This window comes from Phocoena sinus, chromosome 16 (genome assembly GCF_008692025.1).
Source record: "Phocoena sinus isolate mPhoSin1 chromosome 16, mPhoSin1.pri, whole genome shotgun sequence".
NCBI classification, from domain to species: Eukaryota; Metazoa; Chordata; class Mammalia; order Artiodactyla; family Phocoenidae; genus Phocoena; species Phocoena sinus.
In genome coordinates this window covers 21,239,205-21,267,162 of record NC_045778.1, presented here as the reverse complement: position 1 = coordinate 21,267,162, position 27,958 = coordinate 21,239,205, and the positions used below count along the sequence as shown (strand labels likewise).

Here is a 27,958-nt window from a genome sequence, read left to right as displayed (position 1 = left end):
CTGTCCCTTAACTTCCCCCTAGTGCACTCAAAAGAGCTTCTGATGACTGATTTCTATAAGAACTGTTCGGATTCCTTTCTGTCCACTTTTTAAACTGTCTCGCCCAGTTCAAAAAACAGTTCCTATTATTACCAACAACCAAATTCCAAAGGGGTAAATTTACATTAGAAAATAGAAACCATCCACAAAATTGAGCTGGGAGATAAGGAGGAAAACACGCAAAAAAAAAAAAAAAACACCCCCAAAAACAAAAAAAACAACTTTCTGTTCTATACATCAGGGGTCCCCAACCCCAGGGCCGCACAGCAGGAGGTGAGTAGCGGGCAAGCGATCAAAGCTTCATCTGTGGCTCCCCCATCACACCCGTCGCTCGCATTACCGCCTGAGCCAGCCCCTCCCACCCCACCCCCCGTGGAAAAATTATCTTCCATGAAGCCGGCCTCTGGTGACAAAAAGGTTGGGGACCACTGCTATAGGTCACACCCGATAATTCAAAGTCACCAGTCAGACAATTGATAATTAGTATGATGCGTTACACAGAAATAGCAGAGCCAAACAGAGTGCTAGAATATATAACTTCTTACACAACTTTTTGTAAAACACTCAAACACTAATAAAGTTGAGGGTCAAACATTGCTGGGATAGGTAAGGGGAACACTTGATGCTAACCTGGGGTTCCTAAAAACTGAATTTGCCTCTAACTGAAAGGGCTGAATAAAAGTTTTTAATTCTTTTTGGTATTATTCCAAAAAGGATTGGTGAAACAATTTTAAAAGACAACCTGAGCTAGATCACTGCTATCCTTAAAATGAACCCTGTGTGTTTGGGTAGGGGACATGGGGGATGGAGACAGAACAGAGAGGGTGGAAGCAATAGAGTTTTAATTTAAAGAAAATTAAAGAGGATTAAAAACTGTAAAAAGAATGAAAGTACACTTAGTGACATTGTAGCTTCAGTAAAATGAGTAAAGAAAAATAATAACAAGCAGAGTTTCTAGTCAAAGATGATAAGTTTATGCCTAGCCAAATGGAGAAGAAACCAATTTACTTTGCAATATAGTTTCTCCAAAAATGAAAATGTTTCTGACAGTTGCTAGATTTTTTTCCTGATAAATGAGACAAGAGAGAATGCCTTTCATAACAGCTGCTAGGAAATTTTTTTCTTTTTTCTTTTTAGGAAAACTAGGTTTATACTGTTAACCCAGGGTTTCCAAAGTTGCACCCACACATAAATGGGTTAAATCGACTAATGTATAACATTTCTACCTTAGACTAAGTTTTGCTTTAATTTAAGGGACATCTATGCCTGAACGAACTAGAAGAAAATTTATGACCCAGGCAGGGTCATGGACATCACAGTAGGGATGGGAAAGGAGTACAACCAACAAAGAAAAGATTAGTGTTAGACTTTTAAAGCTAGAAATATTAAACATTGCATACTAGCCAAAGAGAAACACATTTTGGTGCCCTTACAGAAGAAGGGAAAATGAGGAGTGGCAAAATTAGAAATACATTTGGATTACTTGAAGGAACAAAACACATGCCCTTTGAAGCGAACAATGGTATTCGATTGGGTGCCCAGAAGAAACTGGCATTGAAACAAAGTCATTCAGGTCCTGGAACGCAGAGAATTAAAGTTTGTAGAGTTCATTGTGGACAAAAAAAGTGATGTCCTGCATAAAAGCGAGCTCCACCATCTCCAAAATTAACAGAGGAACTTACACTCTTATTTTATACACTAGAGAAAAGCAAAGATTCCTATGTTCTCAAAACATTTTAAGGAAATAACAAATTCCACTTCTGATAAAGGACATACTGATTCTTTCCAAACTGTATTCCAGAGCCGTGGATGGCATCTTTTTTTAAGTTGAGAATTGTGTTTTATTCAGAGGACTTCCTGAGGAATTCAAGCCCAGGAGGCAATCTCTCAGATAGTTCTGAGGGACTGCTCCTGGCATCATTTTCTAAACCTGTTAGAAGAAAGCTCAACATGGAGCAATTTGGTTTAGATAAATCCAGACTTCTTCAGAAATCAGAGCACTGATTCTATCACTTGGATAAGTGTGCCACAACCACTGACATTGAAGTTATACAAGTTCCATACATTTATGGGCAAGTTTAGGAGCTGTACACAACAAAACTATTCTAATACTCATAGATAGTCCCATCAAAATAAACTATGCTGGGACTTAGTTGTGAGGCCAACTAGGCAAGAGTGTGAATAGACTGTACAACTATAGCTAGGGAGTATGTACAATAGAAATATACTTTCCCCAATTATTCCAACCATTCAGTCTTTTCTAACTCCTTATATATGCCAAACACTTGTTCGAGGGGAAATAAAAACCTGTACTCTATCAGTACTTGATATTTGTTTATTGAAATAGCAAATAGGACTATTGCCACATTTTGTGAGATGAATTAACAGGACAGCTTCATAGGTAAAAGTCATCTAGATTTCCCACACAAGGCCCACAGAACTCTGCAGGCAGGGAAATCTTGATCCAATTTCACTTAATTTCTTTCCCTGAACCACTCAGAAAATAACTCAAAGCCATTTTATTTTTGACTTGTACCAAAAATAAGGTTACTTCGCAGCGATAAAATCCCCTGTGGGTGAGCAGATCAAGCCTGTTTTCCTACAGTCCTCTTAACCACAAAGTGGCCTTCACTTGACTGTTCAAATTTTAATTACAAACATAATTGCACATTGACACTCACATCTGCTGTCTGAGCTCCAGTGATTGAATTGTATGTCTTCTAAGGTGTCTTCCAGGGCTGTGAGAGGCCTCTATATTACCTTATTTCACAATTCTCATCAAAAATTTCTACAAAAGATCAAAATTCCCAGTTGTACTAAATCTAGACAAGAAAGATTTCCATGCATCAAGAAGTTGTGAAACAGATGGTAGCTATATATTAAAGGTCACATACAGCTACTGATTTACTTGGCACATTCAAAGGAAATGCTGTGCCCATATTCAGTGGAAGTTGTCATGCAATGTCAAAAGTCTGTTCCAGATAAAAGATATAATTTGTTTTAAGAAGACTAATTTAAATAGATTGGGGTGATTTTCATACATGCTATTGTGAAATAAATGATAATCAGTAGGAGTCCACTGAAGTAGTAACATTAGAAAGTAGGTTACTTCATATGAATTAAGTCAGTATCTCATTTACACAGGGGTATGCATTCAATTAACTATGCAGTGGGGTTATGTCTAATTGCTTATGAATCTCATCTAGTTGAAATTCTATATTTAACAAATGAAATTGTTTCATCCACATGCAGATTGCATAATAAAGATGTGGAAGGTTATTTAAGATGCAAACATTTTGCTAACATGTTGCAAAAATTTACCTATAGTTAAACATTTTCAGCTAGCCTCACTTTCCAATAATATATTTCAATCAGGTTTATGACATGATGTATTGGTACTTTGTGGATGAATTGGAAAGATGTAGGTGAGGCTGACAAGCACAAGAAAAACTTTTCATCGATGGCCTGAGATCCATTAGAAGCAGGATTTTGAAGGGCAGCATGACACTTTGCAGGATTCTACAACAGGTAGGAATTATTCTCTCATTATAGTTGGTAACTCTGTAACTACTATGAACAGACTGGGCTAACGTGGGAGTCAAGTATCAATGAATTCAATTATACCATGAACAAAAGCAGAAGTTTAAAAACCCAACGAGTGCTATAAAAGGGGTAAAACAAAAGGTGATAGTACAGTAAAACATAAGTGTAGAAATAATGTTAGATGACCAGTTTTCTGAGTGAAAATGTCATTTCAAACAAATTTATTTCCTTGCTTCATGAGAAAGAGCATTCTAAAAACAGTATAGCCAGCATACAATCACAATGCTGCAGGACACTGAATAAGCATGAGCTTTGAAAAAAAAAAAAAAGTCACAGGGCAAACAACGGGATGGTACACTGTGAAATTTAGGAAATAGAGTTCAACAAGGAAGGAATCATATGTGGGTCCCACCAAGGGGCTATCAGTTGAGGCAGGCCATTCATGGTGTTACTTACAATAAGAGAATGGAAATATTTTAGTTGATATAGGGTATTTTCATGTACTTGTTTTGGTAAATTGCAACTAACTTCACAAATCCAAATAGTCCCCTAAGTCAACATTGGTGCTTCAAGTTTAGATTGTTAAGGAATTTATTTAAAGTTGGTGACAAACTGATTTGAATTACTGCAGATGTATCACAATGGATTGTTTTGAAGGAAATTTGCTATTTTTGAAAAATGTGTTAGATTATCTTTCAGGATTTTAATTCTTCAAGTTTACTATGTCATGGGTGGTGACAAAGAAAAACAAAAGCTAATACTTAAATTTGGGGGACAGTCAATAAAAATTGAATGGAAGAATAGATAGATGGGTGGATGGATAAAGGATCTTATAACTTTATCCATTAAATCTGATGAGGAAATAATTTCTAGTGGGAGCTAAGGCCTAAATTCTAAAACAAAATATCACAAGGGTGTATTCCTGATAGTCTAATACTAGTAATATCTTATTGAAGCAGCTGAAACAATAAACAATCACTTATTTATATACTTATATGTATAAGTAACCTTAGGCTCACAAAAATATACATGTTTTAAAACAAATCTAAGGCACACAAAATACTAAAACAAGTCAATGAATTACTCTATTTTACATATTCAAGAAGCAGAAATCTACTCAACAAGATGATCGTCTATCAATGGACATTTTGTTATTTACAATCCCTTCATATTCCTTTAGTCAAAATTAGTCAAAAGCTTGAAACTGATACTTTGCACCATATATTATTTTAATATAAGTTACAATGAGTTTTCCTTTAGAGAGCTTGTTGGAACTTTTGCTTTTGCACCAGAATTGTGAGTGCTAGCGGTTGTGGGCTTCCTATGGCATTTCCAAGGGAGAAGCACCAGTAGGTTTTCCATACTCCCAAGGAATCTGACACTTTGAATGTTATAGCACCTCTGCATTTTAACAGAATCAAGTATTTCATTGAAATTTCTTCTTGTTCTTTGTTTGGGCAATTACTTTTGTTTTGCTATAAAATGAGTTAATAAAGTAATGGGAAAAAATAATGGGGGGGAGGAACTAAAGTAAATGGAATGCCTATTTTCCCATTACCTAGAAGAACATGAGTTAACATTTCCCCAGAACAATATACTTAGATGAACTACTTTGGATTAGCTCTTAATGGACAAACCATGCTTATAATACCATTCCTACTGTTTGTTTACAGTGTGGGGGTGTGTGTGATGATGATGATAGGGAATTTATTTTCAAAATATTTCTACAGGACATTTATTCTTATTCTGGACCAGAATGACTTTCAGAATGAATAAGGCAATATGGGGTGGATAAGGTTCTTGCTACTTAATTTTTGTATTTTATCACCTTGAAACTTTAGAAGCATTTGACTCTTCAGAATCCTGTTATGCCTCATCTCCTTTTGGAAACACCTTCCATGAATTATATTGAGAAAGCTGGGGACACGGCTTTCTTATATTATATAAGGGGACACGGTGATTTACTTTCATTGGGGTGAAAGTAAATTAGGGCCATTGTTGTTCAATACATCAGAAGAGACCATTCTTATTTAGTTCCAAAGAAAAGTGAATCAATATTGGTAATATGCTTCCTAATTCCAATTTTAGAGAGAATTAACCATTTTTGCATGACCTAACTATTTTATATAAGTAGCTAATCTTTGAATGAGAAAGGACTCATTTAAATACAAACCATATACATGATTAAAATACATACTGCAGGTAACAAGATGGAACTCTACACAGCAAGAATAAATGATTTCTCTTGTATGCAAATATGCACAAACAACAGACAATAGGATTCTTATACTATACTATTTCAAGTTACTTTTAAAAATAGAAAGTGCTTTTAAAATATATATTTACAATTTATGAACAGCCTCCAACCATCACCAACAATAATGAATTATTTTATACAGGAGAGAGATTTTAAGAGAGAAAACATTTCATTGGTTTATTTCAAAGGAATATGCCGAGTTTCTAGCAATGATTGGAAGATGTTAGAACAATGGCACCATGAAAAAATAATTCAGCTTATTTTTGTGTCGATGTGGTTAAGCACCAGAAGCTGTGTAGAGTTAACACTGTGTCTTAATTTTACATCATAGCACATGAACCTGTTAAAATCCTCTAAAAATGACTCGTTTCATAGTAAACAATTTAAAGCACCAAACTGAGTGATTCTACCAAGGTTAACACCTAACCAAAACATCTCTTTATGTATTTAAAACTATAAAACTTTTATTTTTGCTTAAAATGTGCACCTTCTACCAATTGTCAAAATATAGTCACAGTTAAGAAATACCCACCCCCCAATTTTTTTTTTTTTACCTCAGCCTTCAAATGGGTGAGATGAAGATATAGTAAACGACAACATGACTTTCTTTTAAGAGCACCTTGAAAAAATACACTGCACTCGCAAAGGCATTAAGAAGGGGAGAAAAACCTTCAGACCCAATGGTTATAGGGCCCCGCAACATGTGTGAGAGCATAAGGGGACACGGTGACAACATTGTCATGGGTTAATGTTAACGCTTTGTGGGAAGGAATCTGGTTAAATTCATTAACTTCAGGGGACAGTTCAGGACCCTCGTTAGCTGCCTGGTCTTTCTGCTCGGAGGCTTTAGTTTTCTTATTCTTTGCTTCTTTCGCCTCGAACTTAATCTTGTTTAGTTCGAAGCCGTGTTGGGGCTTATTCAGGTTTTTGTGCTGGTAGAAAACAAGAGAGAGGCGTGTAGGGTGATTCCGGTTGGGGTGCTCGACAGGAGTCGTGGCGTGAAGCTCTCGCCTGGCGCACTCGATCAGAACAGAGCCGTGGGCGGGCGCTATGGCCACCCCACCAACATTGGCATCCAGGAAGATGTGCTCACTGTCTGACCAATACTCAACAATGTGGGGCAGTTTCTCCTCAGCAGGTGACAGGGGGTCGTCTGATAGGGGGTCATCTGACGGAGGCTCATCTGCTTCAGAATGCTGCTCGTCTTCTTCCGCCAGAGAAGAAGCAAGTTCATGAGGAGAAGGGATGAACGGGGGCTGCTGGTTTGGCTGATCAGAAGTTAGCTGCTCAGATGGACCAGTGGGAGGCTCAGAATAAGCCGGGGAATCTGTCATGGGAGTAGACAAGGTGGAAAGAGGAACCATTTCACCAGGCTGTGCAATTTCAGCACACTCCTCAGCAGCTACGTTAGCACCACTGTGTCTTGCAGAAGGCATTGTGCAGTGGGGATTGCTACCTCTTTCTGAAAACCCGTACGAAACTGATGCATCATTCTTAAAAGGAACGGTTGGGACCGGAGCAGTCTTAGGGGACCAGGAGAAGCCTGGAGCTAAGTGTGCCTCTTTCACTGGGTGAGGAATGGATGGGGTCGGTGAGTAGGTTTTAGTGTTGTCCGAACCTTTGAAGATAAGGTGGGGTTCAGTTTCACTTTTTATTTCAGGTTGCACAGTCTCTGTTTTATTCCCTAAACAGAGAAAAGGACACCAAATGTGAAGATAAATACAAACTACTTTTGGTAGCTGTTGTCTTTAAACAGTATTTTTAAAGAGATGTACAGAGAATAATAGAACAGAACACTGATGGTGGCAATTTGGCCAGTTTTGTTCTATTTACTTTAAGCCTGACATATGCACACGTTAAAAATTGTAGGTAGTTTACGTACGCTTTTTCACCCAACATTTTTTTCTTAAAAAATTATTTACTTTGGAAATAATCATAAATAAGTTCACAAATTTAGCCAGAAGGATATCCATTGTCTAAAATGGTAAGATATTGGAAATGAACCAATTGGCTATGAAGCAAATATTAAAACCATACATCAGAATACAGCGCCAGTGATAACATGGTGACCAAGAGCAATATTTCACTCCCCAAAGAGCTGTTTAGATACATTTTAGGTATTGCATGATCTCATTTTTGAAAATGTTAAGAAAGTAACAGTTTATAAAGATTTCTGAGTAATGAAAGCATCATAACCGGCAAAGTTAATTATTAGGCAAAGAAAAGTCACATAAATAAGCTATTCCTACCCCTCAGAACAAGTGCATTTAAGCTCTGTTTCTTTCTCACCAAGTAGGTAGATCATTATTATGACATTGGACAAAAGGTGGGCCATCTGCTCTGACATATCCACACAAACCTAACATCAAATGAAAACATTTTTCTTGAGGACATTCTCCCTGTTTTGATGTTCTAATAAAATGTTTGCAAGGCAAAAGTAGTAGATTTTAAGGACCAAGAAATAGCAAAGTTGTCTTGTTTTAAAATAATATAATAGTAAACATTTATCTAATTCAGAAGATCTGCAATTTTCCCTCAGATGATATAACCTGGAGACACAATAATTCTCATGTCTAAAGAGAACTTATATACAGGACCCAAGGAGTGGTATATCAAGAAATCTGTGCTACTATCTGTGGCTGCATCTACTATTTTAGAGGTTAAGTTGTCAACAAAGTACAACTCACAGGAAGGAAAGATTTAAAATATGATGAGTCTTTTATTTAATTGGAAAAACCTGTAAAAAAGCTTTCATGGGTAATATTACAAAAGGACAAGAAGTTTTAGGCCAAATATTGTGCATTTGGCTACTAATAAGGTATCTCTCTCTCTCTCTCTCTCTCTCTATATATATATATAAAAGAATAGCATGTAAAGATGCTATTAGGAAATGACACAAAGATGAAAATGTTATGACTACTGTTTACAAGCAGCATGGAACCAGATATGTGAATCTTAAAATAAACCTAACTTAAATATCTGTAAAGTGGAACTACAAGCAAAAAGGAATGATAATTGTCCCTTGCCTTGCCTCTTCACTATCTCTATTGAATCTTTCTCAGTGTTATATAAATGTCTGCACGGTCAGTTGTCTCATCTTAAACAAACAACTTCTCTTAAAAATATAAAAATCAAAGAAGTTAAAGAATACACTGTAATTCTTAGTTTGAATGTCAGTTTAAATTAATAGTGTTTTTTTATTTTTTAGGCTCCTTGGAGGAATGGCTGATTTTAGATATGGGGCAGGATTACATAAGAGGAACCTGGAACATCTTGTCAGAACAGAAACTAAGGAAGTTACCAAAGAAAATCGGGGTCATGACAAAAGAATCAGAAGCCACCTTGAAGTGTTTCTACTGATCCAAGACAGGAATTTGAATGAAAGCATATGAATTTGAAGATTTTAAAGCATTTTCAAATATAGTGGGGAAAAAAAACCCTTCTTAATATACATTGAAATATAAACTATGTTAAAAAAGACATAAGTTCAAAATGATACTAAATTAAAAAAAAAAGAAAAACAATGATCACACTGGAAGACGCTTGGGAACTAACTTGTTTTGTTAACACTGGTGAATAAAGGCAAATAGCTAAGCATTCATTCTGATTTCTTTAATCACCCATACCTCAGAATTAACAAGTTATTACAAGGACAATTTCTTTTTAAAAGAAGATTTAAAAAGTGGAAAAAGAATGACAAACTCCTAATGAAATAAAGAATATGTAATATGACCATAAGTGTTTCTAAAACCATTAGGTAGAAAGCTGTTAGGGAACATTATAATCAGTCAATTAGGTTAACAACACCTGACCTAGTCTTTTTTCTTTATGCGGCATGTGGGATCTTAGTTCCCCTACCAGGGATCGAACCCGCACCACTTGCAGTGGAAGCGCTGAGTCTTAACCACTGGACCTCTGAGGAAGTCCCCTGACCTAGTCTTAACATCACAAAAAGACACACCAAACACTATGTACTTCCTGATGTGAAGAAATAGGAGTATATAAATCACAGATACTGTTCTGGCCATAGTAATTTTTTTTTTTTAAACTGAAGTTGAATTTGCCTCTATGGACAATGGTTTCTGCTATAATGAAAAATGAAAAAATGAGGGAAAAGAAGAAAAGCAAGCTTTAAATAAAAAAAAATGTATAGGAGACATATCAACTAAATATAATGTGTGACCTCGTTTGGATACTGATTTAAACAAACCAAATGTAAAAGACAAAAAATCAATTAGGAGACAAGTGGAGCAATTTGAACACTGATTGGTATTAAGGCGTTATTTGATTTTTGTTTGCTTTTCTTAGGTATTGTGGGTATAAAGATTCCTTCTCTTTTAGTGACACATAGAAGATGATTCAGTGGGTAAGATATGACTTCTACAATTTGTTACCAAAAAAAAAAACAACAACAAAAAACTGCACAAATCATATCTTTATATTTTCATACCCATGTGGCCTAGGTAATGGTATAGATGACGCAGAATGGCTATGTATTGAAAAACTTTTAAACTAGGAGTCTATGAGGGAAGTGGAATTCATTATGTAATTCACTCACTTTGTACCTTTTTTAAAATTTCCATTTAAGGAAAAAACCCTCAACTCTATAACCTTCACTCCATTCAGTTGACCCCCTTTATAGCCAACATGCATGTCTTCCATTTCTCTCCCATTTCCCTATAAACCTACTTCCTTCATTCTCACCACTGTTCTGCACCCTGCTCTAGCAGTCGTCTTCAAATGTAAAGATAAAATCTCAGTTTTCCTCTCACTTGCCACAGGAGCAGCATTTGACAGGGCTGATCACTCCTCTCTGTGGTTTCACGCCTACCACACCACACCTTCCCAGTCTAAGTCTCTCTTGCTGGTTCGTCCACATCTCTGAAACCTCTACAAATTGAAAATTCCCAGGATTTGTCCTCGATCAAATTTCCTTTTCACCTCCTTCTCTGTGATTTCATTCACACTCAAGGCTTCAAATACCATCTCTATCCAGTTGACCTCTTAAATTTTATCTCCAGTCTGAACCTGTTCTCTGAATTACACTCTTATTCAACTGCTTACCTAACGTCTAGACTTGAATGTCTACAGGTGTCTCGAACTTTTACCATGTCCAAAAGTGGGCCTCTGATTTCCCTCTTTATCTTGCCAAATCTGTTCCTCTTTGGTGGTTTAACCATCCTTCCAGTTTCTTCCAGCCAATAACATCAGGGTAAATCTTGACACTTTTTTTGGTCCACACTCCAGACTTAAATCTATCAGAAATCCCCAGGACTTCCCTGGTGGCACAGTGGTTAAGAATCCACCTGCCAATGCAGGGGACACGGCATTGATCCCCGGTTCAGGAAGGTCCCACGTGCTACGGAGCAATGAAGCCCGTGTACCACAACTACTGAGCCTGCACTGTAGAGCCTGCAAGCCACAACTACTAAAGCCCACGTGCCTAGAGCCTGTGCTCTGCAACGAGAAGCCATCACAGTGAGAAGCACACTCACCACAACGAAGAGTAGCCCCCACTGCCTGCAACTAGAGAAAGCCTGTGCGTAGAAACGAAGACCCAACGCAGCCAAAAATAAATAAATAAAATACAGTAATTTAAAAAAAAAAAGAAAAGAAGTCCCATTGACTCTACCTTAAAAACATCCAGAATCAGACATTTCTCCTGTCCTCCTCACTAGTCACTATGGTCCAAGCTCCATCATCTCTTTCTTGAGTTGTTAGGATAGCCTGTTTATGATCACCCTACTATTCTACTCTCTACCCCACTTGACTCTAGTTTCAATCCAGTAACTGGGATGTTAGGTTTGAGTCAGATTATAGCCCTTCTCTATTTCTCACTCAAATATAGGCCAAAGTCTTGACAGCAATCTACAAAGCCCAAGATAAATGGCTCAGATGCCCCTCTTACCTCTCTGATCTCACATCCTACAATTCTCCCCATTTCACACTGTGCTCCAACCATACTGGCCTCTTTGCTTACATCAAGTATTCAAGGTAAATTCCCATCTCCTGAACTTTGCACTTGCCACTTCTTCTACCTGGAATGCTATTTCTCCAAATAAAAACATTGCTGATCCTCATTTCCTTTAGGACTTTGCTCAAATGCCTCATTCTCAGTGAATGCTTTTTTGACAACCCTATTCAAATGGAATTCTTTCACAGCACTATGTTCCCTCTTATTCACTGCTACATTTCCGATACCTCGAACAGGTCAAAGTAGTGCCCAGTAATATTTGTTGAATGGACTACTTAAACTGATGCTAAAGCTGATGAAGAAGAAAAAAAAAAAGCTGATGAAGTAAGACTTCAAGGAAGTGATGTCATTTTATGTATGCTGAGAAGGGGCTTTGCTTCAAAATAGCTGGGGAACAAACAATAAGAACATGTTTCGTTTTTGCTGTTTTTTAAAAAAAAGAATAAAAATAGAGAAAAAAATACCAAGAAATACTGATGGGTCACCTTTTTGTTGGCTTTTAATTTTGGCAAGTACATAGAAATATATTCACTGTTTTAGTTTAAACTCTAAACAAACTATATAAAAATAATTGGCTAACTTGATTGGTAGATATCTGATCTAAAGTTTTTCTTTTCATAATGCCTCACTCCTAAGAGAGTGGCAAAAACAATAAAGAAAAATAAGATGCAAACTGAACTGCCAGTGAAAGTTGTGCACAGAAAATTATCAGGCTCAATAAGCCTTACCTAAAAGTGGCAGCGATGAAGCCTTACTGTTGTTTGTCATTGAATTATTCTTCCGCTTGATTCGAGGAATAAATTTCTTTTCCACAGCCCTTATCTTATGTGCGAGAACCTCTGTCATCATTGCTGCTCTCTTCTTCCCAGAACGAGGAACTGGCTGAGTAAATCGTGTTCTTTTTCTGCGGTGGGGTGCGAGGACCATGATGGCCCCAGATTTGATCTTGGCTTCCATTCCATCCCTTGAGCCAAACTCATCTGTGTCTGAAAGTTTATAAAGAGGAAGTACATGCAGCTGCTCATCTTGAGGAATAACACCAAATGAGCGGTTATCTTCTCGTGTTAAAGTGCAGACCTGATAGGAAGAAAACATGAAATGGGAACTAGAGATCCTGCACATTCATAATAGATATTCCTACCTTCTTATTGTTGCCATTGTGAAAGGGAACTGTTTTCAGTTGGTTACTGCTGGTATATTCATTCATTTTGGAAAAATATTTTATATATCAAGCCACTCAATGCTTTTCAATTTGAATAACTTATCAACTGTTTGTAAGCAGACCAGTATAATGTTGAGTTGATTTTGTAAGTACATATTATACATGTTTATGCATTTTATAATATTTTAAGTCACCTTCTTTGTTACATTCCATCTTATTTCATTGTCTAAGTTAAGGAACAGTCACTGAATTGTTCACTACCTTCATATTAAATATTAGCTAATAAAAAGATATTACTTTAGCTTATAAATCACACTATTTCTTAATACTTAAATAATGTGGACTTCCCTGGTGGCACAGTGGTTAAGTATCCACCTGCCAGTGCAGGGGACATGGGTTCGAGCCCTGGTCCGGGAAGGTCCCACATGCCGCGGAGCAACTAAGCCCATGTGCCACAACTACTGATTCCACGTGCCACAACTACTGAAGCCTGTGCACCTAGAGCCCGTGATCCACAACAAGAGAAGGCACCGCAATGAGAAGCCCGCACACCGCAACGAAGAGTAGCCCCCGCTTGACTCAAGTAGAGAAAGCCCTCGCGCAGCAACAAAGACCCAACACAGCCAAAAGTAAATAAATAATTAAACAAACAAACATGAGAAGAGGGACTAAAACTTAGTTTCACTCTGAACCTAATCCAACCTGATCACTAATATTCTCTAATGAAGAGCAACTCACATAAAATGTACTAGCCAAGCATGATGCTGAATCACTCTTTGGCTAAGATTCATCTGGATGGATGTATAAAATTTCAGCATTTGGAAATAACATTGGTCTCAGAGACCATAGGCAACATCAGTGAAAAGGTGTGATAGGGAAAAAGTTGTTTTGGCTCCTTAATCTGTTACTGATAGACCTCACTGAGCAAATAAGGAAGGAAGGCTGCCTTTTGATGGATCAGACGGTACACTTCCAATCAGAATGTAATAATCATAGCTATGTCTTCTAAGAGGCCAAAATCGTGTAGTGCAGAAATAGAGGTAATCACTCTCTATTATCTGTTTTACTAGGTAAGAAGAGAACTACTACAAGCAAACTCATTTCCCTTATAAAAGGACTATTGCACGATTTTTCCTGTGGTCTTCTCCTTAATTTAAGATTATCTTGATTGACTTCTTGCTATGGGCATGTGATTCTTTTCATGGCTATAAACATAGTATGCACATATATGTGCAAATATTTCTTCTAAATATTTCTACATACGAGCACTAAGAACCAATATTAATAAAAAGGATAGTAAATTTGGCACGGTTCCCTCACAAAAAACCTGAAGTACAGATGGCAAGAAAGAGTAAGCTGCTTAACTTCCTATCTACCAGTTTGACAGCACAGAATGGTTGCTTTGAATAATCATGTAGTTCTACATCCCAACAAACCTACCACAATTAAATGTATAATTCAAGACTTTCAACAAAGTATTTCAGGCTGGTTCTGTAACTTTTTGGGAGCACTATCGATATATACTATGTGGAACAGACATAAAATAGGATTTGTCACAATAATCATCCTTAAAGACCTCAGCTTGAATGTACAGTGATGGAGCCTTTAGAATCAAAAGCCACCCAGGTACATACCACCGTGCTCCCATTATTCATGTTGTGAATGTCCCTGTGGGGGTGGGCACAGAAGTCTAGGCAAGCGGTGACCCCAGAGAAAGGACGACCTTCTTTCTTGCCAAGCCGACATTCTTGAGCAGCGTGTTCAAGCGCCACCTGAAAAATAATGTATGACCCATGGTTTTAAGAGATAGAAAGAATCACCTTCAATAAAGAGTAAAACTCACTTTCTGATAAAGTTTATGAGTTAATTACACTTTATAATTTCAGAGATATCTGACACTACAGTATATTATTTTAGTGATTCTCTAGTTTAGTAATATTCAGGGTAAAGAATTTGAGACTACATGGATTAAAGTGGCAATCACTGAAGGCAAAGTGAGGGCATTAATACCTGCTGGGGGTAGATAAACAAGAACGGTAGCCTGAAATATTTCATTAGGAAAAAAGAATAATACAGTGCTTTGATCATGTATCTAGTTTTCAATGTCTATATAAAGTAGATGTACATATATATTCATGAACCAGTATAGAAAGTAAATTAATAACTTTTTTAAGTGAAAGGTTGGAATTTAACAGAGAGCTTGTTATTCATGATAATACAAATAAATATTTTAATTTTTATTAAATATTTAAAAAAATATGGACTTCTGGTTATGTTTCTGTTTTTGCTTTTGGTTGCGCCACTCTGCTTGCAGGATCTTAGCTCACTAACCAGGGATTGAACCAAGGCCCTCGGCAGTGAAAGCACAGAGTCCTAACCACTGGACTGCCAGGGAATTCCCTATGTTTAAAATTAGGTATTTTACACACTTATTTTCTCCATTCTCTGATATATGATTTGCAATTATTTTCTCCCAATCTGTGGTGGTCTTTTCCTTTTCTTTTTTAAAACAATGTGTTCCCCCAACTCAGTTTTATTGAGGTATTCCTGACATACAACATATGTAAGATTAAGGTATACAATGTGATGATTAGATACATGTATGGATTACAAAATGATTACCACAATAAGGTTAGTGAACATTGCAATCTGTTCACATAATTACGATTATTTGGTGTGTAGAAGTAACATTTAGGATGTCTTTAAAACATTTAAGTATATAATATAGTATTGTTAATTATAGCCACCAAGCTGGGCACCCAGATCCCCAGGTCATATATATTTTTTTAATAAATTTATTTATTTATTTATTTTTGGCTGTGTTGGGTCTTTGTTGCTGTGCACAGGCTTTCTCTAGTTGCAGTGAGTGGGGGCTACTCTTCGTTGCAGTGCGCAGGCTTCTCATTGCAGTAGCTTTTCTTGCTTCAGAGCATGGGCTCTAGGTGCACGGGTTTCCACAGTTGTGGCTCGTGGGCTTCAGTAGTTGTGGCTCGCAGGCTCTAGAGCATAGGCTCAGTAGTTGTGGCGCACAGGCTTATTTGCTCCGCAGCATGTGGGATCTTCCCGGACCTGGGCTCGAACCCGTGTCCCCTGCATTGGCAGGCGGATTCTTAACCACTACACCACCAGGGAAGCCCCCCTCAGGTCGTATTTATCTTATAGGTGGGAGTTTGTACCCCTTGACCAACATCTCCCCATCTCCACCACTTCCCAATTACTTTCTTGATGATGCATTTCTGCTTTTATAAGTTTTATTCCTAGAAACAATCATAACTTTGTCACTCTGGAGATTTAATTCAATTGTCATAATAGACTTTTTTTTTTTTTTGCGGTACGCGGGCCTCTCACTGTTGTGGCCTCTCCCGTTGTGGAGCACAGGCTCCGGAAGCGCAGGTTCAGCGGCCATGGCTCACGGGTCCAGCCTCTCCGCGGCATGTGGGATCTTCCCGGACCGGGGCACAAACCTGTGTCCCCTGCATCGGCAGGTGGACTCTCAACCGCTGCGCCACCAGGGAAGCCCCATAATACACTTTTAAAAAAACGCTAGACAATTTTTTAAGCTGTCTGATAAAAGATCTACATTAAGTTCAGATTTGAAAAAATTTCCTATTAACAATGACATTGTTTAGATATAAATTTCAACCATGTTTAAGAGTACTGTATAAGGAACCAAAACATACCTGGTTTTGGTAAGCAACTGGAGCATACTGCTTATAAATTGGAGCTAATTCTGTAGCCAAACTCTGTAAATTATCTTCAAGGTTTTTTTCCTATAGGAAGAGACAGTCCATAAAAGTTGTTTCATAATAACATATAAGATGAGTGATAAGTTTATTATATAACGGATGAAAATGAATTATACATCATTGCTGATGTGTGGTTGATGCATGGTTCATACTTACCCAGATAAAAGAGCTACCATAGAAAATGACATGGATTGTTTTCATAAAATCTAAACTATTAGTCACTGTTATGCTTGAATTTAGTCTTTTGAAATTAAAAGTCTATGTTATCAGCTAATGAGAAATCTAACTGGTGTTAGAGGTAAGTTGCAAAACTGCTCATGTTGTTAAAAACAAGAACCATATTTCATATTTATTCAATAGTACAGGGCACTTGAAGTAAATCAAGACAATTTTCCTGCTAACAAGTGGAGACTTGGAAGAATTCTGACAGTGAAACAAGTTTCTACAACAGAGATGGGAGAGCAACACACATAAGGCACATACTGTGTTATCAGATCCTGTGTTAAGAGCTTCAAACGTTATAAGTAGGCAATGGGCTGTCTAAAACCAGTGTTTTCTTTTCTACACAGGAATGGCTATAAATTGAGGAAGATCTGATAGAACTGTGGAGAAGCCTTAACACCATTTCAAGATTCTAGATTCTAATGACAGTAGAAACATGTAAGATTTTTTCAAAGGAAAACCGTCATGACAAGAATATTAAAAATGTCACTGATGACAGCATGAGGTTCGAAGGAGAGAAAGCAGCCTTTGGCAACAATAGTTGGAAAACCATTGTGGTAGTTTTTCAGAGATGATTATATCCTAAACCAAGTCAGAGACTTGATAAATGATCAGTCACATCTAAGGAAGACAAGTGATGGAGAACTGACAGCAAGGATGAATGAAGGACTTAAGAAGGTTTGAAGGCTTCCGCCTCATTTGAGATTTGGTGGATGCCTAGAACTCAGGAAGGAAGCCTTCATGTGGACCAGGTCACCTCTGGTATGAAGCAGACTATTATAAAAACCAAAGCCAATATAGACATAGGAAGTTAATTCTTGAGTGCTTTTTAACAAGCCTCAGTCTTGGCAACTGCAAAGCATCAGTGATAATCCTTTTGGTTTCCTACTCATTTATGTTGGTGCTTTCATTGAAAAGGATATTCATGTATATATAGGGTCTATATCTAGATTGCTCTGTTCCATTCATCTGTCTAATTATGTATTTGTTACTCAATGTAGCTTAATAAATATAGTCAGGGAGGTCAGACCCCTACTTTAAAAACACTTCCTAGCTATACTCACACATTAATTATAAATTTGAGGAAAACTTAGGAATTATTATTTAAATGCCTATTAAAAAGACTTTATTATATTTTATAACACTTGAAATATTGGGTGGGGTAATTGTGTTTTACTGCTAATAGAGTATTAAGAATCATTCAGTGTCACAAGTCAGACTGGGCAATTTGTCATCTTATGGAATATCTCATTTATTATGTGGAAATGAAATAAAGTAGGCAAATAGAAGCTAATTAAATGAAACTTAAATAGATGACTATTAGTATCATTTTTGAATGTAGGTTCTTTATTCATATTGTAAAAATCCTGACTTTCTAATGGTTTCATTAGAATGAATATGTCGGATAGAGATTTCTTATCAGATCTTTACCTAATGGGGCTCACACCTACATCCCTCTGCCCTTCTGACCCTGTACTTCATCTCTAGGACCATCTTCTCCACATCAATGCCTACAATTACCACCTGGACCACAGATGACCCCTTGAGCTTCAGGTTCTTATTAATGACCTGACAACCTCACTTGGATTTCTCTCAGGAATCTCCAAGCCAATGCATCCAAACTGAATTAATAATCTGCCTTCTATAAACCTGGTCCTGTTTCAGCATATCCTATGTCAAGGAATAGTACCTAATTTAAAAAAATCTTTCCAGAACAACCACTGCTTTTCATTTCTTCTGTCACAGCCATATTCTAAGTCACTACTATTCCTTCCCTGGACTGTTCTCAAAGCTAGCCCATCTTGCTATACCAACTTTTGGCCAACTCCAATCCACAGAGCAGCCAGAGAGATCCCTTTTTAAAAAGAAAAGTTTAATTATATCACTCTCCGCCTTAAAAGTCTTCAATGATCTTCCAAAATTCTTGACATGGTTTACAAGGTCGCTTTATGCACCTCACTTTCCCTTGCCTGCTGTGCTTCACTGGCCTTTTGTCAGTTCCTGGAAAGAGGAATGCTTCTTCCTGTATTATAAACACTACATAAACATTACTCATTATTAATAATAACCATAAGCAAAAACTGACCTTACATTCATTATATAACAGAGTTATTTGTTATAGAATAAAAAGTTAACAGTCATGTCAATATAAATATATTTGTATACTAACAGCTTTATCAGATACTTATTTGGAAAAAAAAATTTTAAGGGAGAATTCACATCTCATTATCAAGTGTTCTGACCTCTGAACGTGGTATCTTCTCATTATCAGGTATTTTATATGTCTTTTTAGCAATTTTTATAGTTTTCTCCCTAAAGTTCTGATAAACTTCTTGTCAGATTTCTTCTAAGGTACTTTATCTGCAAAGGATAGTCCTCTGTCTAGAGTCATTTCCTTCTTTTATTACAGTAAATGGGAACTCTAGAAAAACCAAATAATTTTGATTGCCTCTTTAAAGGGATTATTTATTTATTCTGAGCTTTCCTTGTATGTTATATTCCTTGTATTATAGATACAATTAGATTAATTCCTGCTGTTTTATCGATTCCTATTTATCCTGTATCCTAATGATTTTTTAAATAAATTTTTTATTTATTTATATGTATGTATGTATGTATGTATGTATGTATTGGCTGCGTCGGGTCTTCCTTGCTGCGCGAGGGCTTTCTCTAGTTGCGGTGAGCGGGGGCTACTCTTCGGTATGGTGCGCAGGCTCCTCACTGCGGTTGCTTCTTTTGTTGAGGAGCACGCACTCTAGGCACGCAGGCTTCAGTAGTTGTGGCGCGTGGGCTCAGTAGTTGTGGCTCGTGTGCTCTAGAGCACAGGCTCAGTAGTTGTGGCTCACGGGCTTAGCTGCTCCGCGGCATGTTGGATCTTCCCAAACCAGGGCTCGAACCCGTGTCTCCTGCATTGGCAGGCGGATTCTTAACCACTGCACTATCAGGGAAGCCCTTAATGATTTTTTAAACTAACCTTGCTGACTGATGAATGGATTTTTTTTCCACCACTAGTTCAAATGTTATAAATTCTATTCATATTCATCTAAAAAATTTTTAAACATACACTTCTCAAATATGTTTTTCTGACAATATCTAGAGCAGTGTTTTCCAAGCTGTGGGTCATGACTCTTTAGTGGGCCATGAAATCAGTTTAGTAGGTCAAAACTAGCATTTAAAAGAGAAATAAAATTTCATAAAAAATATTTTACTGAATCATAGTGATCCTCAGCAATAACTATATAGGACATATTAACTTTTTAATATCTAAATATTATTTTTGCTACATATAATAAGGTGAAGTATTGTTTTGTTTATTTACTTGAATATATATATGCCTGTATAGTTGTTTGTACTATAAAATGTTTTTTACTCGTGGTCACAGCACAAAGTTTGAAAAACACTGATCTTGGAGTTAATCAGTATCTAAATCCTCCCAACTCCAAACAAAGCATAAAACATTACCACACTTAGTTTATATAGGTGCCCCACCCCCTCCCACTACCTACCCACCCCTGATTTGATAAGAATATTGAATTATTGTTATTTCAATTAAAAAAATGTAAGTACTCAACTTATTTAAACTTAACAGTAAGGTTGACTAATTTCTTTGCTCACCATGGCCTCGTGTTCCGGACAGATTGGTTCCGGTTTCATATATCTTCTTTCTGGATTACGTCCTTTAGTAATTCTTTCATAGTAGTGCTGTGGGTAGTAAACTTACTGAGTCTTTGAAATGTTGGCAAATAGCTTTATTTATTCTTCCTACTTTGGCTGGGTATAAAATTCTAGATTTTTTTTTAACAGTGATTCTCTTTGGGGTTAGGGGAGAAGAAGGAGGGAGCCAGGGACAATTGGAATTTGGGTTGATAGTTAAAGACTTTACCTACATTATTTAGAATTTTAAACTATTTTCATATATATATATATATATATATATACATATAGTTACTATTTTGTCACTACTTGTTAATATTTAATTTTTTTACGATTAAAAAAATTTTTTAAAGGAATGTACTTATATATTCATTGTGCAATTCATAAGTAAAAAGGACACTTACGTGTAAGGGAGAACTTGGATCAATTCTAAATCTTCTAGGACTTGGGCTTCTACCAAATTTGCAGCCATTGAAATACATACTCCAAGAACAGCCAAAAGAGAAGGAAGCTCCGCAAGTCTCTGGATCAATTCCTTGACATGTACAGGTACGACTGTAAGATGGTAATTGCAAGGGAATGAACTGATAAAGTAGGACAATACCTCAAATAGAACATTTCAGGTTCATATAACTATAGAAGTATAGATGGATAATGAAATGATTTTAACACATCTATTTTATTACTTATTTAAAGTAGTGTTATGTTAACAACACAAGGCTAACTGCACTTGAATATAACTAAATCTTCAATTGAAATGTTTGTTCAAGATTGTAAATACAAATAAAAGGCAACAAACTATACAGATCTGATATATCCATAACTTGTTTGACTTGGAGATGTCCAAGGAAGGGAAATAAAGGGCCTGGATTTTAATCCAAGATTGGTTTCCTGTCAGAAGTGAAAATTAAAGCATCTCATTATCTCTTTGGACTTCATCCTTCCTTTGTAAAATGACATTGATATACTCCTGTGAGGACTGATTAAGGATAATATGTGTTGTATGTGAAATCACTTTGTCAATTTTAAAGAAAGCCTTTATAAATGTCATGAGAAAAAATTGAGGAGGAAGCTCGTTTTGTTCAGCGACTGAGTAATTTTATAACCTTGCGGGCATTTCTGAAACCCCAAAATGACTCTATACTAAGGATGACAATGATAAGAACATACACACAAAGATGTGAAACCAAAGAAGGAACGTACACCCTTGTGGTTCCTATTTGCATAATGCTTGAAACTTCTAATAGTATGGGATTAGTGCTTATATGACTTAAAAATACAAACAGGGACGTCCCTGGTGGCGCAGTGGTTAAGAATCCCCCTGCCAATGCAGGGGACACGGGTTCAATCCCTGGTCCGGGAAGATCCCACATGCCGTGGAGCAACTAAGCCCGTGCGCCACAACTACTGAGCCTGCACTCTAGAGGCCGTGAGCCAAAACTACTGAGCCCACATGTCACAACTACTGAAGCCCGCGAGCCTAGAGCCTGTGCTCCACAACAAGAGAAGCCACTGCAATGAGAAGCCCGTGCATTGCAACAAAGAGTAGCCCCTGCTCGCCACAACTAGAGAAAGCCCACACGCAGCAACGAAGACCCAGTGCAGACAAAAATAAATAAATAAAATAAAATTACTTAAATTAAAAAACACACGTTTTTAAAAAACAGTGAGTAAAAAGAATATAGAAATTTAGAGATCAAAACTGTAAGTATTTTTGGACTCCCCTGGTGGTCCAGTGGTAAAGAATCCACCTTACAATGCAGGGGATGTGGGTTTGATCCCTGGTCAGGGAACTAAGATCCCACATGCTGCGGGGCAGCTAAGCCCGGGTGCCACAACTACTGAGCTCACACACCTCAACTGGAGCCGGCATGCCGCAAACTATAGAGCCCATGTGCTCTGGAACCTGCGCGCCACAACTACAGAAGAGAAGACCCACACGCCACAACTAGAGAGAAGCCTGAGAACCACAAGGAAGAGTCCGCGTGGCACAACGACAGAACCCGCATACCTCAAAGAAGATCCCACATGCTGCAACTAATACCCGACACAGCCAAAAATAAATAAAATCTTAAAAAAAAAAACTATAAGTATTTTTAGTTGTGAAAGTCAGGAAAATGCCTGATATATTTGAATGTAAAAAGGATCATTTAAGACACTATGAAGGAAAAAAAGGAAGGAGGAATAGTTCAAATATTCTAACTTCCACTAAGATGGAATATATACTTTTAAAGGGGCAAAAGATTACAATAACTTGAAAAGGAAGAAAAATAGGATATAAATAGGATCAAAGAAGGTAAATTTGAAATTGCAGAATTTCAAAGAAGTTGCCAAACAAGTAGAAAAATGTAGTTTAACTCTTAACTGTGAGACCTAAAAGTTTCTGTTAAACAGTCAACATCACCAATGATGAGACAAATAGACTTAAAATAGCTCCTAATATTATGGCCTGCCAATAATTCCTGAATTGAATTAAATCAGGAAGAAACAATCCTACAATCCAAAATTGAGCAACAGTCTACAAAATTAGCCTGTCCTTTTCAAAAAGGAAATGCCACGAAACACAAAAAAAGACTCAGATAAAAGGATTAAGAGACCCAAAAGACAAAACAACTCCATCCATAAATCATGGGTAGGGGAAAATTAGTATGAAGTATTACTGGAGAATAGATGATATTTGAATTAGAGAATAGCATTTTATCTAAGTGAAACTTCCTGGTTTTGATAATTGTACTGGTGTTAAGTAAGAGAATGTCCTCATTCTTAGAAAACACCCTCTGAAGTATTATTTAGGGGGAAAAGTCATAAAGTTTGCAACTAGTTCACAAATTATTCTGAAAGAAAGTATAGAAAAGCAATAATGATAATAACATGTAAGCTTATGTGTATGTGTGACCATGTGTATAAGTGTACGTAACAAACCGTTAACATTTGTGGAATCTAGGTAAGGGGTATATAAGAGTTCACTGAAATATTCTTGCATCATTTCTGTAATTATAAAATTTTTTTAAAGTGATAGGCTGGATCTACATTGAGTGATATAGAATAAAACTATTTATGAATTCTTGGGAAAAATAAGTTTATATGTATATCATTTAGAACTGTTTCTATACAAGAGGTATTTTATTATTGTGAATCCACATAACAAAATAGAAACATTAAAATGATGTATACAACTAATATGTATAAAATAGATAAGTAATAAGCAACTGCTATATAAAAAACAAATAAAATAAAATTCAAAAATAAGTGATGTATACATACTTGGGATTAGGAAGATTAACAAAAATATAATGAAATGATTTTAAACATAAAGGAATGTTCTGGAAGGTACACAAATAATCTTGTGTGGAGGTTAGAGAGTGAATGATATATATTTTGTTTATAATTTGTATAATGACATTTCTTTTAAAAAAGAAAGAACTTTATGAGGAAAACTACACAAAACACTCTTGAAGAACATAAAAGTAAACTTTAACAAATGGAAAGAAAAATCATATTATGGGAGTGGAAGATTCAATATCATAACAATGTCAGTTTATTCTAAGTTAATTTAATGCAATCCCATTAAAAATACCATTAGATTTATCTTAAAACTAGACAAATTGATTATAAAGTTCATTTGGAAGCACAAACATAAAATAACAAAGAAAGCCTTGAAAAAGAGCAAAAATAGTGAGCTAGCCTTACCAAATATTAAAATATATTATAATGCCTCTATAACTTAAAAAATGTGGTACTAGTACGTGAAAAGACCAGACAGTGATACAGAATTCATATAAAAGAGAGGACTTCATTATATACAGTTTTTGTATAAGGTAGTATTTCAAATCAAGGGGAAAAGAAGTACTCTTTAGTAAGTAGTATTGGGATAAATGGAAAAAAGAATAGAAATGGATCTCCTCTTCCCACTTCTGTCCAGCATAAATTTGAAATGCATCAGAGATTTATGTTTTAAAAATTTCCAATTTCAACAATAAAAGAAAACATAGGTGAATTATTCTATAACTAACGTGAGAGAAAAATGTTCTTAAATACTGCTCAGAATTCAGACACAATAAGGGGAAAGATAGATACAATAAATTACATTAAAAAGAAAACGTGCAAAAGGTGACATAGCAGAAGTAAAAAGACAAATATCAAAGTGGCAAAAGCATTTAGAATTAAATCGCAAAGGGAGAGAAAAAATGAACACTCCTTTTGAAATAGGGGGTAGAATAATTAACAGATGGCTGACCATAAAAAAAGGACAAAATAATGCCATTTGTAGCAACATGGATACAACTAGAGATTATCATACTAAGTGAAGTAAGACAGAAAGAGAAAGACAAATACCATATGATATCACTTACATATGGAATCTAAAGTACGACACAAATGAATAAACCTACAAAACAAAAACAGACTCACAAATATAGAGAACAGACTTGTGGCTGCCAAGGGGTGGGGGAGTGAAGAACTGGGAGTTTGGGATGCGCAGATGCAAACTGTTATGATATAGGATAGATAAACAACAAGGTCCTTCTGCATAGCACAGGGAACTATATTCAATATCCTGTGATAAACCATAAATGGAAAAGAATATGTATATATATACATATATATAACTGAGTCACTTTGCTGTACAGCAGAAATTAAAAACATTGTAAATCAATTATACGTCAACAAAATTTAAAAAATAAAAAACAAACAAATGGCAAATGCTCTTAACCATATGAAAAAATACTCATTCATAATATGAAAAATTCAAATCAACGTAAACTGATGACATTTATCCTCTATTAGATGGGCAAAAACTCAAGTTTGACAACATTGGAAAACTGTAGAAAAACAGATATTCTCTTACAGTGCTATAGGAAATGCAAAATTGTACAATTCCTTATGGAGGAGCTGTTCCTTTATAGAAAAACCTCTCTCCTCCAGACTCCAGGGGTGAGAAGGATCAGGTACCAAAGAGAGAAGCAAGAAAAGAATATTCTAAAGGAGAATATCCTAAAATGGTCTTAACCCACTATGAAACCAAGTCTCTCGTTAAAGAAATGTTCACTCTTTAGTTGCACAATACCTAAAATTCTGTTCTCCCATATAACATATGTAGTTGGTAGTTAATTTAACATGATATAACAGACTGAATGGCAAAACAGTACAAAACAGATTTGATTACTTTTCATTGAGAGTGCATCTTCGGTCTGTGGGATGACCATTGTATGACTTTAGACTTTCCGTAAGCTGCGAGTACAATTTGTCAGCCATTGGAAGAGGGATGCCGTCCCATACCATGATGAGCACCACCATCACAGCTGTTGGACAGTGGTGGCCTGCACGCTGTCGAACGAGACAAAGAACTTTCTCTTCATCGCTGCTTCTTCTTAAAACCTGCCAAAGCAGAACGCATACATTTATGGAAAACAAGAAACCTAATGTTGAATGCAGTGGATATTGTTTTTAAAGCTCTGCATCATTACATTCTAGCTTTTAAAAAATTACTATTTCTTAAAGGGTTGAAGCCTATAGGACCTTCAGGTGTTAGACTAGCTGCCTCCATACAACTCATCACAGGGTATCCAAGGTTACTTGACTAACAAACAACAGGCAGAAATCTGTGGAAACAGTCTGTGTTTTATCTCACTGTTGATACAGTATTGCAAAACAGACAACAGAAGATCCCATGGAAAAGAGCCTAATTAACTCATCTGCTCTTCCATAATTGCCAAAACAGGACAAATCTAGCTAGATAGAAATAACCTAGTACTCCCAGCATTAAAAATAAACTCTGAGTGCTGTATTTAGCATCTGAGGAAAGTTATTGATGTTTTCCTTGGGCAAATGGTTTTGCCATATAGAATAACTAATACATAAAGCAATACTCCTGCAATTCCTGTGATTTCTTTCCATGCTATCACAGGGATTTATCATACCCAACTTATCATAAGATTAAGGTGGTCTACCTGACATGGAGAATGCAAATTACAACAATTCATTTTGAATATTTATCCTTTTATCTTACACTGCATCATAACCATGAGTTGCTAAAAAAGGATTCCTAAGTATTTAAAATACTGCCTGGTGGTCCTAGTGTTTATCCTAGTGTTTATTTTTTTAAATTACATTAAAATATTGACATCATGTAAAACCATCCAACTATGTTTAAAAGTCCCTCCATATATCACAAATTTACAGTGAGACTGATCACATTAATCAGTAAATGATGACACTGCCCACCCCTGTGACGAGAATGGAGCACCCAATAGCATAATTAATATTCTATTTTTGCTGCTATAATATTACAAAAACTTGAGATGAAACTTCTTAAGATGTTAGTTACCCAATATCACTTTCTTCTGTCACTCCAGATGGTTAACAATCATTGCTACCAAGGCATCCCTTGAGTAGAGTTGGCTTTAGGACCTTCCCCCTAAACACAATTACGTATATTAAAATTTTTTTCTATATTTATATGTCCTTTAACAGCCAAATAAGAATACATTTGCTTTCAAATAAGCTCAAACGCAAAATGATATATTGTAGCAAACAAAATTACACCAGATAATCTTCATGTTGTCACACCAACAAAGTTATAGTGATCCAGTCTTTGTGTGGGAAATGCTAAAATGCTTTGTATTCATTGTATTTGTGCCTTTGTCAGATCTTGCGTATTTCCTTCAGTGAATAATGGAAAATTAAACATAATGAGTCTTTAAATTCAGATATAGGTTTAATAAGCTGTTTAAGTATTGCTATGATATGGATATTTATGTCCACCCCCAATTCAAAAAATAAATCCTAAATCCCAACAATGGTATTAATAGGTGGGGCCTTTGGGAGGTGATTAGGTCATGAGGGGGAAGCTCTCATGAGTGGGATTAGTGTTCTTATAAAAGAGACCCCACAGAGCTATGCAGCCCCTTTTACCATGTGAAGACACAAAGAGAGGAGGGATCTCCAATCATGCTGGCACCCTGATCTTCAAGTTCCAAACCCCAGAACTGTGAGATATAAATTTCTGTTGTTTATAAGCCACCCAGTCTGATATTTTCTCATAGCAGTCTAAAAGGAGTAAGACAAGTATTAAACCTGTATAAGACCTTTGAAAACTATAAAAATATTATTAAAAGAAATTAAAGAAGACCTAAACAAATGAAGAGAGATACCATTTTCATGAAAGAGTAATTATTATAATGACGTCAATTTCCCCGAAATTGGTTTCCAGATTTGATACAATTCCAATCAAAACCCTACCAGAGGGACTTCCCTGGTGGCACAGTGGTTTAGGAAACCACCTGCCAATGCAGGGGATACAGCATTGATCCCTGGTCCGGGAAGATCCCACATGCCGCAGAGCAACTAAGCTGGTGTGCACC

The 27,958-nt window shown here is 36.4% G+C and overlaps 1 protein-coding gene across 3 annotated transcripts in view; it reads right to left on the bottom strand.

Moving 5' to 3' along the window:
• Nucleotides 1-3,786: 3,786 nt before the first annotated feature.
• TET1 (tet methylcytosine dioxygenase 1) overlaps nt 3,787-27,958 on the bottom strand; it is a 130,258-nt gene continuing 106,086 nt past the window's right edge. For 2 of the 3 annotated variants that reach the window (XM_032609250.1, XM_032609251.1), the window contains 7 exons: nt 25,762-25,973; nt 21,002-21,152; nt 20,559-20,645; nt 16,656-16,745; nt 14,610-14,747; nt 12,542-12,890; nt 3,787-7,523 (listed from right to left, as the gene is read on the bottom strand). In XM_032609250.1, coding sequence (XP_032465141.1) covers nt 6,511-7,523; nt 12,542-12,890; nt 14,610-14,747; nt 16,656-16,745; nt 20,559-20,645; nt 21,002-21,152; nt 25,762-25,973 — 2,040 coding nt within the window. In that variant the 3' untranslated portion in view covers nt 3,787-6,510. The remainder of the gene's footprint in view (nt 7,524-12,541; nt 12,891-14,609; nt 14,748-16,655; nt 16,746-20,558; nt 20,646-21,001; nt 21,153-25,761; nt 25,974-27,958) is intronic. The other variant, XM_032609252.1, reaches the window with a different exon arrangement.